This window comes from Cervus elaphus, chromosome 1 (genome assembly GCF_910594005.1).
Source record: "Cervus elaphus chromosome 1, mCerEla1.1, whole genome shotgun sequence".
Lineage (NCBI taxonomy): Eukaryota > Metazoa > Chordata > Mammalia > Artiodactyla > Cervidae > Cervus > Cervus elaphus.
Genome location: NC_057815.1, coordinates 59,554,639 through 59,568,023, shown reverse-complemented (window position 1 = coordinate 59,568,023; position 13,385 = coordinate 59,554,639). Strand labels below are relative to the sequence as shown.

Sequence of the window (13,385 nt, the reverse complement as noted above, 5' to 3'; positions counted from 1 at the left end):
CAGAGCATATTCACAGACAAGAAACTCTTGAAGGGGCTCCTCAAAGCAAGATTCCCAGTATCATTCCCGCTCCCTGCCTATTTAAGAGGAGACCGTAGGAAAAAAATGCAAGCTGGGGCAACAGTGAAGACCAAAGGGCTGATAGCAGAGGGCAGGGGAGAATCAAACAGAGTTTTTCAACAGCAAGAGGGAAGTCATGTGACCTCTCTGGAAACAACCTCATCCCAGAAGGAGAAATTTTGGAAGAGGATTTGGGGCTGGGATTCTGGAGGAGAAGACTGTAGATAGTCTCTGGGAGTCTAGCAAGGAAAAAATTGATGGGTAAGAGAGTGACAAAGCTCATCTTTCCCAACACCATGCCCACAACCCAGTCCCCAACCTATATCGCAGAACTGTAGCCTGAGGTCCATCAGAGACTTTCCTACTCTTACCTGAGAGCAGAGAGAAAATAGAAAAAGGCTGAGGAGTCATTGGAAAAGGAAATGAGGATCAAGTGCCAAAGGGAGTGATTCCTATAGCTTGCATAGCCATCCTTGAAGAACATCACCAGTTGTGGGTAGGCTTTTAAACAATGCTTCTCATGGTCTTCACTAGAGTCATTCTTTGAGTTTCACTCCAAGCCAAGCTTCTCTGCTTTACTTAATTCAAGGTACAAATTCCCATTCTCTCATGTCCCAATTCTGAACAGATGATTTTCCTTCCAGGGAATTTTTAAAGGTGAGGTCCTGAAAGTGATGTAAACAGGGCAATCCCTGGAGTTCAAGAACCCTCAACCTTTTTACCTTATTATCTTAATACTTTCCATCCATTGAAACACCCTAGGGCATTTCATGTTATATTTGAAATCACAGACTAAAGCCTTCAAATCATAATCATCTGTCTTTTAAACCTTATAATGTTATTCAAATAATGTCAGCACATATAGTCTCAGAGGTTCATAAGTCATCAAAAATTGTGTCTTCATTAGCCTCCATTAATAAAAATAAATGAAAAAAATTGTGTCTTCATTTGTATGATAATTAAATAGAAATGAAAATGAGCAGATACTGGATTATGCAGATGCCAGCTTTCTAACTGAGTTATGCAACTTGGTTGAAGGGCTTGCATTTTCATTTCAATTTATGGTTGTTTAGGTGCTGTGTGATCACCTTAAGTGGTAGAGTTTAATTTGGTTAGTGCTGTCTGATATCACATGAGAACAGGGTGTGCTGTTATATTAAAATTGTATACTTTTACTGAACACAAAGTCAAAGGTTTTCTTTCCTGGAGAAAAGTTACAATCAAAAGACAGTTTTGTAGAATGAAACTTTAGCTTTGTTTCTTAAACTATTAAGACTGGTTTGACTATGTGAAAATGGAACTACTGCTACAATTCTCTCAAGCTAATTAAAAAAATGTAAATATATCTAAATGAGGCATCAGTTCAGTCGCTCAGTCATGTCCGACTCTTTGCACGACCCCATGAACTGCAGCACGCCAGGCCTCCCTGTCCATCACCAACTCCCGGAGTTTACTCAAACCCATCTCCATTGAGTCAGTGATGCCATCCAACCATCTCATCCTCTGTCGTCCCCTTCTTCTCCTGCCCAATCCCTCCCAGCATCAGGGTCTTTTCGAATGAGTCAACTGTTCGCATGAGGTGGTCAAATGAGGCATACATATTATCTAAAGGCCAAGCAATGCAAGATAAAAATGATGGAAGAATCAAGTTATCAAAGGATAGCATAGGCATATAAGATTCAAGATAATGTCTTGAAGCTGTTAGTTCTGCAAGCATAGTTAAAGTGGCAATTTAGTTTCAGCAAGACATCATCTGTCACATTAAGGAAATGCTATTTGAATTCTATAGTTTTACTGGCTTTGAGGTTTGACTTAGACATTATTGGTAGTTTAGTTGAGGTTTCACAGAACATATAAATGTAACTCATTAAAAATAAATGGATTTTGTTTTGTGGTATAAATATGCCATGATCTATTTAACTATATTCACATTAATGGACTTCTGGGTTATTTCCAATCTTTAGATATCAACACAGTGCTATGATGAATACTTTTGAATACATATCTTTGTGTCCTTTTCAAATATATTTGATGAGTAAGTTTCCTGAGGCTTAATTGCTGGGTCAAAAAGTATATTCCTTTAAAATATTAACAAATATTGTCAGTTGCATTAATTTATACTTCCATCAAAATTGCATTCAAGTTCCTATTTAATTACATCTTTCCTTACAGTTGGTATTGTCATGCTCTTCAATTTTGCTAATCCATTAGGGAAAAAACCCTCACTGTTATTTTATTATATAATCATCAATTATATTTGAGAATGAGCATAATTTTATATGTTTATTCATCCCTTTCCTTTCCTTTTCTGTAAAGGGACTATTTACTCATTTTCTCTTATTAGGTTGTTCAACTTTCTTTCTGTTGTTAAATCAGTAAGTACTGTCCGACTCCTTTGCAACCCCATGGACTGTAGCCTGCCAGGCTCCTCTGTCCATGGGATTTCCCAGGCAAGAATACTGGAGAGGATTGCCATTTCCTTCTCCAGGGGATCTTCCTGACCCAGGGATTGAAACTGCATCTCCTGCGTAGGCAGGAGGATTCTTTACTGCTAAGCCACCAGGGAAACCCCGACTTTCTTTAACTGCTTTGTAAGACCCTTGAATATTTTGAAAAATTGACTCTTTGATTTCCCCTCAGAAATAAGTATTTTTCCATTTTGTTGGTTGACCTACTTCATGGATTTTTATATCACATGTGTTTTTATAATTTAGCCAATCAGTCTTTAATATTTAGAAGGTCTCTATTTATATTTTAAATCATTATGCTTTTTAAAAATATTAATTTATTTCTTCTAAGATTTTCATATTTTTGCTTACATTTATATCTTGCTCCATCCAGAATTTATTTTGATATAAGGAGTGGGATAGGGGCTTCTTAGTTCTTTCCCCCAAATGAATCTGTCACAGAATGGGAAAGAATATTTGCAAACCATAGGCTGATAAGGGTATTTAGAGCCTTGTGCATGTTTTCAGTCCTTCCATGTTGTTGCAAGTATCAGTACTTAATTCCTTTCTATGGATGTAACACATTTTGCTTCTTCAGTCCTCAGTTGGTGGACATTTGGGTTGTCTCTAACTTCAGGGTATTTTGACCGGTGCTGCTATGAGTATTTATACACAAGTATTTGTTTGAGTTCTTGTTTTTAGTTCTCTTCGGTGTTTACCAAGGAGTGGAATTGCCGAGGCGGTTGGTAGTTCTATATTTAACTTATTGAGGACCTGCCAAACTTTTTCACAACAGTTGCACAAATTTACATTCCCAATAGCAATGCATGAGGGTTCCAATTTCTCCACATCTTCACCAATCCTTGTTCTTATCTTCCTTCTTTTGTGTCTTTATTATTATTATGGTTATCCTAGTGAGTGTCAAGTGATAGCTCATTGTGGTTTTAAATTCCATTTCCCAAATGCCTAATGGTGTTGAGCATTTTTCATATTCTTCTTAGCCATTTTCTTTGGAGACATGTCTTTTAAGTGCTTTGTGCATTTTTACTTTATTCATTTAGTCCACTTTAAAATTAGGTTGTTTGTTTTTGTCTTAAGTTGAATGAATTCTTTATACATTCTGGATACTAAACTGTCATCAGCTATATGGTTTGCAAATATTTTCTCTTATTCTACACGTTGTCCTTTTCATTTCTTGGTTAAAACAGCACAAAGCTCTCCTAATTGGATTCTAGTTGTCTTTTTCTTGATTAAACCTGCAACTTTTTATTGTAAGCTTTTGGTATTTCCCAGAGTCTAGATAAGGGTTTTCTTTCAGACAGTATTTGCCATTTTTTCTTTTATATTTCTTTGGCGGAATGGCCCTTTGGGATCCTCTATTTTACTGTTTCACTCTTAAAAATAATTTTGAACAGAACTTTGACTATCTTAGTAATCTTTACAAAGAACCAGTTTGGGATTTTGATAATCTTATCATGTTTATATTTTGTCTATTTCATTGATCTCCTCTTTTGAATTTGGATGTGCTCTGCTACTTCACACCTCTGCCCCCAGCAGCTTTAATTAAATCCATCACTTCATTTCTCCTCTCCTGTCTCTCTCCTCTCTCTCACCTCTCTTTCTTTTAATGAGGTGTTACTTACACACAGTAATGTGAACCAATCTTAAGTACAGTTCAAGAAGTTTTTACATATGTGTACACCTGCATAACAATTATGTAGGTCAGAATGCAGAACATTCACAGCATATCAATATGTGCCTAGTCAATGCTCCTTCAACAGTAACCATTATTTGAGATTCTAAAAGCAAAGGTTAGGTTTTCCTGTTCTTGTGCTTCAAATAAATGGAACCATGCAGTACATGCTTCTTTGTATGTATGGCTTCTTTTACTGAACATCATGCTGTGAGTTTCATCTGTGTGGTTGTATACAGCAGTAGTTCTTTCTTTTAAAAGTATTTAATAGTATTCCAGTGCTTGATTGTACCACAGTATATCTTTTCTGTTGTCTATGGAAATTTATATTGTTTCCATCTGTGGCTATTATGAATAGACTTATGACATCCTTGTACATATCTTGCGATAAATATAAACATGCATCTCTATATGGTATATATTCAGGAAAAAATTTACTAGGTTGTTGGAGAGAAGACACATGCTTAGGTTAGTTTTCAAAGATACTTCCTGATGGACTTTTTAAATTCATTGTACCAATTTATGCTCCCATCAGCAATAAAAATTTTTCCACATCCTCAGTCATTTTATGGATTTTTATTAAGGGTTAATGGTATTTCACTATGGTTTACATTTATACACTCTGGTGGCTAATTATGCTGTTCATGTGTTTATGAACTATTTTCTATATTGCAAGCACATATTCAAGTCTTTTACCCATTTTAAAAACTGGAATTTTCTGACTTTTCTAATCAATTTGTAGAAGTTATTTACATATTCTGGGTGCATCATGTCTATAGCTTACCATTAAATTATTAAAATACTGTGTGTGTAAATGAAGAAAGTGTTGTTAAATGTTAATAATTAGAGGATCTGTTTTCTGAGGCATACTACATTTGCATTCTGCAAATTATAAAATTCCTCAAAATCATACACAGACTATGTGATAGACCTGGGGTTGCAACCTGATAATTTTTCCTCCAGAAAACTATATTTAATTGCAAAATACAACACTTCTCCAAAGAGAAGACATGTTAGAAGAACTGGTAATGTGGCTTGTAAATGGAGATGTGGGTGCTTACTAAATGTTATTTTCTGTCCTCCTTATAACCATTTGGGAACCTTTTGAGAGGAATGCAGCTCAGGATCCACCCTAATGGTTCAAATTCTCCTGAGCACTTCGGCTGCTCCAGAGGCTGCTCCTGGTATCCTGGTGTTTAGCTCATTTAAAAGAACTATTGTTGCACAATATGCCCCCTGATCAATAAGAACTTTGGATAGAGCAGGAGGACACAGGAGATGTGGGGATTCCCTTTCCTGCTTTGTCCTTGATCTTGACTTGAGATTTTACTGAGCAATTTAACTTGATAACACAATACCCCAGTCTCTGCTCTTCTAATTCTGCAACCAATACATCTGCAGCAATTTTCCCCTCAACAGTGAGATGTTTTTACTGGCTTTAACATGAAAATATGATCTTTTTTTTTTCCACTGGATGAGAAAATGCTGATATGATTGTTAGAGGGAGGAAAAGAGAAGGTATGAGTTGAACAAAGGGGATAACTTGGCATATATTGGGAGTGAACTGGTTTAAATCTCTGCATAGATTTGATTTTTAAAATTCAACTATTAATAATTTTGTCCTAACAGTCTGATTCTCACTGCTAAATCTTCTGGCATAGATCTAGGCAAGGTTTTTTCCGCAGTGAATTTACCTTATCAGACCACAATTACAATGTCAAATTCTTTGTGATGAGGAATTGTGGTTCTCACCTGATGGAAACATAAGCAGAACTTCCATGGGGATTCTTACACTTCTCATGCTTCTGTTGAGCTGGGCTTGGAAGACAGTAAATAGGTATGGGAAGTAGGGACTAGGTGATTTTGAGCCCAAAAGATCTTGGGCTCAGAAAATGAGTACTTTGTTGTTGTTGTTGGTTCCTATGGATTTCCTCAGTGTCCTCTTCCTAAAAGAAATGTCCGATTAGACAATGGCTGGCTCTGTGACCCTATCATCCTGTTCCACATCCAGGAACGCATGTCATGTTTAGAGAATTGAACCTACAATCTTATGTTGAATCTGAGGAAAAGGCAAAATAACACAAGAGAAAGATTGACAATAAACATCATTTTCTTACAAAGGCTTCCTGGCCCTAGGGGCAGATTTGCAGTCACCTGGGGGAACATGTTCTTCTCCATGCTTGCATGGGAGAATAATATGCTTTTAAAAACAAATCAAGAAAGGTCAGAGTGTAGCCCTCTAATGCTGCACGCCCAGGGTCCATGAGAGATGCTACCATTTGACAGTTCACACTCATCTCTGACTCCTGCTACTTTGGCTCAGGTCAAATCAATTCCAAAAAGGTGCGAGAATTATTTCTATACCAGGATTTATCTTATTTACTCTAAATAAGGATGATTCAGTTGAGGTCCCTGCCCTTGAACATCTTACAGTTTTAGAGAAAGAAAATAATTTCAATATAATTCATTAAGAGTTATGATGCTATAGGTACACTTATGTATCTAGGATAGACTAGTTTGAGAATGTGTGTATTTGTGTGTGTGTGTGTCTGTTTTGTTGGGAGTGGCTGGGAGTGGGGAGTGGGGAAAAGGTGTGGGTCAGAAAAGAAAATGATCCAAAATAATATTTTTTCTCAAATGGGATCTTGAAAAATCTATAGCAGGTGAAGAAGTCATAGAAATTACCAATATCCTGTGACTGCCCATTCAATAAGTTAACCACTGATTGTAGGCATCACTTTGAGCTTTGCAACAAGTGTTTAGTTCTATGCTATCTACCTCTTTGCATCAAAACAGATAGATATTTGCTTACCATTTAATTTTCCCTGAGATCTAGTCACATGATTGATACAGTTGCACTAGTTTCTATTCTGGGAATGATGTGTGGCAGAGAAATAAGTCTAAAGGACCCAAACTGAACTATATCCTGAAGACTAAGAACCTATGAAGTAATAACTTACACTAAATGGGTGACAATTCTAAAAGTATCTATCTTAACATAGCTTGTGTTCTCAAAATTTATTTTTATGTCAGCTGTTTTGACAACAGACTCTATTTCCCTTTAGAAGCAATTCTATATCAGTTTGATGTAAGTAATTGTTAGGTGATACAGAATCACTTGGCCTAGTACATTCATTCATTAAACCACGATATGCTGTGAATCTATGATGTTCTAGGGACGACTGTGGAAAAGATCCTGATGCTGGGAGGGATTGGGGGCAGGAGGAGAAGGGGATGACAGAGGATGAGATGGCTGGATGGCATCACCGACTCAATGGGCATGAGTTTGAGTAAATTCCGGGAGTTGGTGATGGAGAGGGAGGCCTGGCGTTCTGCGATTCATGGGGTCGCAAAGAGTCGGACACGACTGAGCGACTGAACTGAACTGAACAGCCCTAGGAATGAAACGCGACTATAGTTTGGTCCCTCCTATCTGAGGGCCTCTGGGTTTGGGTTTTCTATCTGTATTGCCTTTACTAAGCATGTGCTTGGCCAATAATATTTGCTCACAAATCAGGTAATCGAATATTGCAACAGTGTTGAATGCTCAAGGAAAACAATGCTGTCTCTGTGTAGCGGGCTTACCTGTTAATAGAGGGACTACACTGAGCAAAAACCAATGAGGTTTAAAAATACAGTGTGTCCTGGGTATGTGGCAGGAAAAATAGCTAGAAAAGTCACTTGGGGTCGATAAGGAAGCCATAAATGACCATCAAGCAGAGATGAGATTGTTCTTATTAATGTTTTATTTGTTCATTTATTATTTCAATGTTAAATTGAAATCTTTCATCATTTTGACCCATCGAGAACCATCCAGGAACCTAAGATTCCATTATCTGATAAGATAGAATGTAATTATGACTTTTTGAGAAAACTCCTGGGAATTCCTTTAGCCCATAACTTCCTAACTTGAAATTCTTCAATTCCATGAGGGTTCTTCAATTTAGATATAAATGCTACTTCTTTGTTTTTACTTTAACTGAAATTTCTTTCTTGTTTGGATATAGAAGTATCCATGACTTTATCACCAACAGAAATTAGAAATATTTTAAAATAATATTGCAGTTGTTGAAGTTACCTCAAAATCTTATTTAAGCTCATCATTTTGAAACTAAGGTGATTATTAGATCTGCCTAAGTTTTAACGTATTAAAGAGCCACATGTATTATTATTATGTCACATAGTTTTTTTCCCCAAAACTATTTTGGTAACTGTTTCATTGGTAATCTTATGTATTCTATTTGATGTATGTATTTTTAAATTTATTTTTAATGTGATATATTTTTAAAAATACTTTGAATCACCTTTACCAAACACAAAAAGGACTGGTAGCCCAAAACTTGCATAGGGTTCTAAACTTCAGTCTTAAGTAAATTTCTTTCCTTTCTATTTTGCAACAGCTCCACAAAAAATTTTATTATTGTTCCCACATTATTGCAAGTCTCTCTAGGCTTTCTAAACAACTCGACTAAAAACTATGTGGTCAAATCATTTTTATTTACTTCATGAAACATAATTTATTGAATAGAGTTCTATGCTATGTCTTTTAAAGAACACAAAAAAAAGACGTAGACACAGTTATCAAAGGAGTTTTTAGCGTCTGAGAAGAGTAGACATATAATACAAGACATGATAATGCAATAATAAGCAAGAGATGATGGCCTGGAAGTGGTGGATTAGTGCTGTTTCGTCTGAACAAAACCAGACAGGGTGCTGGCTTAAAATGGATATTATGTTATAATGGTGTTTTGGAAGTTCACTGATGGCTAAGATTTTTATTCAGGAGCTCCAGTTGAAATGAGGGACAGGATTGTCAGAAAGATTATAGCACATGCAGAGTTATCCCTTGGTTTCCTAGCTCTTTCAAAATAGTTTATTTTGTCCAAGGAAAAAATATCAATTCTACAAGGTATTTTGTTTCTTTTTCTTATACCTTGGTGAGTGACATTTTTTTTTTTCAGGGAAGAAACAATAGGAAGATTTGTATGTTGGAAAAACTAAAAAAAAGTATCTACACCATCATGAGATGGGGGAGGTGTCACAAGAGCAAAATAAGAGTCAAATGTTTTTGCTGATAATAAAGAGAAATTAAATTTCATGACTTTACAGGTGAATTCAATCTATTGTTTTTATCATTAGAAGTATGATGTTCAGATAGAGAAGATGATGAAGATGATTCTTTTGATCTACCATATGCTTGTCAGATGACACTGGAAATGAATGTACCATCTTATGAAGTATTAAGTTTTGTAACATTGAAAACATTCCAAAAAAGCAGTATAGTCATCTTCTAACAGCCTAACAAAGGGGATTCTTAAAATGGTTGGTATGACTGGGGGCGATTTCTAAGCCTTCCAGCTCGGAATTGTATAATGTTATAGGCTATACCCACCTATATATACTGTATAGTGACTTCACACTGATAAAACCATGAGACAGACAAATCAGACGCAGGTGACAGAATTCCTCCTTCTGGGACTCTCTGATGACCAAGCACCCAACAGCTGCTCTTCACCTTATTCCTGGGTGTCTACCTGGTCACCGTGCTTGGAAATCTGCTTCTCATGTTCCTTATTCAGGCTGACTCTCAGCTTCACACACCCATGTATTTTTTTCTCTGCAATCTGTCTCTGGCTGGCCTCTGTTTCTCTACCAACATCGTTCCTCAAGCCCTAGCCCACCTGCTCTCCAGAAGGAAAGTGATTTCATTCACACGCTGTGCAGCTCAGCTTGTACTATTCCTCGTTTTCGGGTGTACACAGTGTGCCCTGTTGGCGGTGATGGCCTGTGATCGACAGGTGGCTATCTGCAACCCTCTGCATTACCCTAGCACCATGACCTGGAGGGTGTGCATCCAGCTGGCTGCAGGATCATGGACCAGTGGCATTCTGGTGTCTGTGGTGGACACCACCTTCACACTAAGGCTGCCCTACCAAGGCAGCAATAATATTGCTCATTTCTATTGTGAGGCCCCTGCAATTTTGATCCTGGCATCCACAGACACCCACACTTCAGAGATGGTCATTTTCCTCATGGGGATTGTGATTCTCCTCATACCGGTTTCTCTAATCCTGGTATCCTATGGCCGCATCATAGTGACTGTGGTCAGGATGAGGTCAACTGAGGACAAGCTTAAGGCATTCTCAACCTGTGGCTCCCATCTCATGGTGGTCATCCTTTTTTATGGGTCAGGAATTGTCACCTACATGACACCAAAGTCTTACAAAGAACAGGAAAAGCTGGTATCTGTGTTCTATGCAATGGTGACCCCCATGCTTAATCCCCTCATCTACAGCCTGAGGAACAAGGATGTGAAGGGAGCTCTGAGGAAAGTGGCCACAAGGAATTTCCCATGCAGGTTTGGAGTTTTCCACTGACACCAAGATCCTCCTGGTTGTCTACTTCTAAGGCTGGCTGAGTAGGTGCCTCTGCAAGACTGGAATGTGGTAACTTTCATCCTTGGTACTTGTCTGTGGACCCACGTGCCATCCTTTACCCAGCACTCCCTCTGTAGAAGAAGAAGGACAATAATTCATGGAGTATTAGGAAGGATGCTCTGCTTCCTTCTGGTTGGTCTTTTTAAAAAATCACCCAAGAAACACTCCCATTTTATATCAATAAATATATCAATGAATTATCAATAAATTCTTATGAATACTTTGCACAAAGCTACGGTGCCCATGTCCCAAGTCTGCTCTTTGCCAAGAGACTAGAATTGAAATATGTTCACTGACAAAGTCATAAAGGGGCAGCAAAATTTGTTGAGGGATATGCAAGCTTAAGAAGGACAGTTGATTCCATCCAATCATAATGACATTACCCCCCCAAAAATCTAGAAACAAAAATTCTTTGGATTATTCATAGTAGTTTCCATAATCTGTCAACATCTATTTAACTTGGGATTCTTTTACACCCTTTCTGTCAAGCAACTCCCATATCCAGGGTGGATAGTTTGAGATTAAGGCAGATTTCCATGTAGTGAATTAGTTTTCCCCATATGAGGCACAGACCAATTATGGTAGCAGAGGAAGTCCTCAAATCGTACCCTTCTAAACATGGGTACTTCACAAGCAAATGGAGGATTTAAAGCATCATTTTATTTTCTCTCTTTCTCACTAGAATAAAAATTCCATGAGGCACGAAATTTGTTTTATTCACCCATGTGTCTTCAGGGTCTAAATAAGGTCTGACATATGCTGAATAAAAATTTGTTGACATTTTGAGTTCTTAAATTTTTGAAAGTTTGATTTTAAACCCAAAGATTTTGAAAAAAAAGTGAGTGAAGGAATGAAGCAAACTCTACTATTTATTGTCACAATTATCATTAATTTATCTCCTAAACAGAAAGATCTTTGAAAGTTACTGGTGGAGTTTTTGGACATACAAAAGAAAACAAAGCATAAAAGTATAAAATGACATGGAGAAGTTCAAGAAAAGTTAAAGCAAATAAGAAATGACAAAAAGTAATGAAGTTGTCAACCATCAGACTGCTAATCTGTGTAAACTAATATAGCATCCTCAGAGACATCAGTACCCCAGACCCAGAGAATACTGGGCCTGCTGAAGTTCTTTATTGCATCACTCATGTTCTTTCATTCATTAGTGGATCCCAGTGGAAAGTCCAAAGTCCCAGTGTGTATACTGTGGCTCTTGGAAAGAATAGAAACCAAAGACATATTTGAGGACCTTGCTTTTCTTTCCTTTGTCTATGTGTTCCATCCCCTCAGTTTCCATCTAAGTCAGTCATAGTTTCTGAAAGCCCAGGGTCCTGCGGATGGCCCGCCTTAGTGCAGCCTTTACTTCAGTATTCCTCAAGCTGTAGATGATGGGGTTCAACATGGGAGTCACCACGGTGTAGGAGAGTGACAACAGCTTCTTGCTCTCAGGAGAGTTGCTGGACCGGGGTCGAAAGTATGTGAGGATGGCAGTGCTGTAGAAGAGGGAGACAACCAGCAGGTGGGAGGAGCAGGTGGAGAAGGCCTTGTGCTTCCCCTCGGCTGAGGGCATCCTGAAGATAGTGGAGAGGATGCGGACATAGGATGTCAGGATCAACAAGAAAGGGAAGAGGATGAATAGGACAGTAGCTGTTAGAGCTTCCAGTTCAAACAGAGAGGTATCAGCACAGACCAGTGCGATCACAGGGGGGCTGTCACAGAAGAAGTGGTTCACCCTGTTGGGGCCACAAAAAGGGAAGCTGAAAATCCATGTGGTTTGCACAGTAGCCACTGGGAATCCTGAGAACCAGGAGGCAGCTGCCAGCTGGCCACAGGCTCTGCGACCCATGATGACTGGATAGCGCAAAGGGTCACAGATGGCCACGTAGCGGTCATACGCCATGGTGGCCAGCAGGCAGCACTCAGCAGCTCCAAAGAAGAAGAAGAAGTACATCTGGGTAGCACAGCCAAGGAAGGAGATGGTTGTGTCCTGGATGATCAGGGTCCCCAGCATCTTGGGCACAATAATCAAGTTGAAACCTATCTCCAGGAAAGACAAGTTCCTGAGGAAGAAGTACATAGGACTTTGGAGGGCAGAGTCAGCTGTAGTCACCAGGATTATGAGGACATTTCCCATCAGGGTAACAAGGTAAATGGTCAAAAAAAGGAGAAACAACAGAGCTTGTAGCTGAGAGGACAGGGATGAGAAGCTCACAAGAACAAACTCACTGACAACTGTCCAGTTTCCCCACATCATTCCTCTGCTCAGGATTTCATTGGACAGTCACACTCCAGGAAGGTGGCAGTCTCCATATGTCATTCAGACTCTATTACACCCTTAGAAAGGGGAATTCTCATGGCCTCATTCTTCATCCTCTTGTTATTATTGTTGAAGCTCAAACAGCTATACTTTCCAATGTTAAAAACAAGTCTGACTGTGGGATTCACTTTTTTTTTTCTAAGAATATCAACAATTTTTTTTTTCAGACTGAACTGAGGCATACCATGTATATCTATACATGTCCTGACTTTTCTTTACTCAATAGAGGATGGCCAAAGTCACAGCTTCATTTTTGTGCTTCTATCCTATCTCTCTTCAACAGTCAGTAGTGCCAAAATAGAAGCCAGGCCAACCATTTCTGAAGAGCAGGGTCTTAATGCACAGAAAGGTGGTGAGGGCGTGTTTTCTGCAAAATGAAGGAGGGAAGGAGAAAGTCAAGGAAAGTGAGTTACCATTATCAATGATCCCTC

At 38.4% G+C, this 13,385-nt stretch overlaps 1 protein-coding gene and 1 pseudogene across 1 annotated transcript; one reads left to right on the top strand and one right to left on the bottom strand.

Moving 5' to 3' along the window:
- Nucleotides 1–9,630: 9,630 nt before the first annotated feature.
- Nucleotides 9,631–10,577, top strand: LOC122695078 (annotated as a pseudogene).
- A 1,342-nt stretch (nucleotides 10,578–11,919) lies between these two features.
- On the bottom strand, nucleotides 11,920–12,938 carry LOC122695049 (olfactory receptor 10A4-like). Its single transcript, XM_043904529.1, has one exon. It carries the CDS (start codon nucleotides 12,889–12,891, stop codon nucleotides 11,944–11,946), a length of 948 nt encoding a protein of 315 aa, XP_043760464.1. The 5' UTR covers nucleotides 12,892–12,938; the 3' UTR covers nucleotides 11,920–11,943.
- Nucleotides 12,939–13,385: the final 447 nt, after the last annotated feature.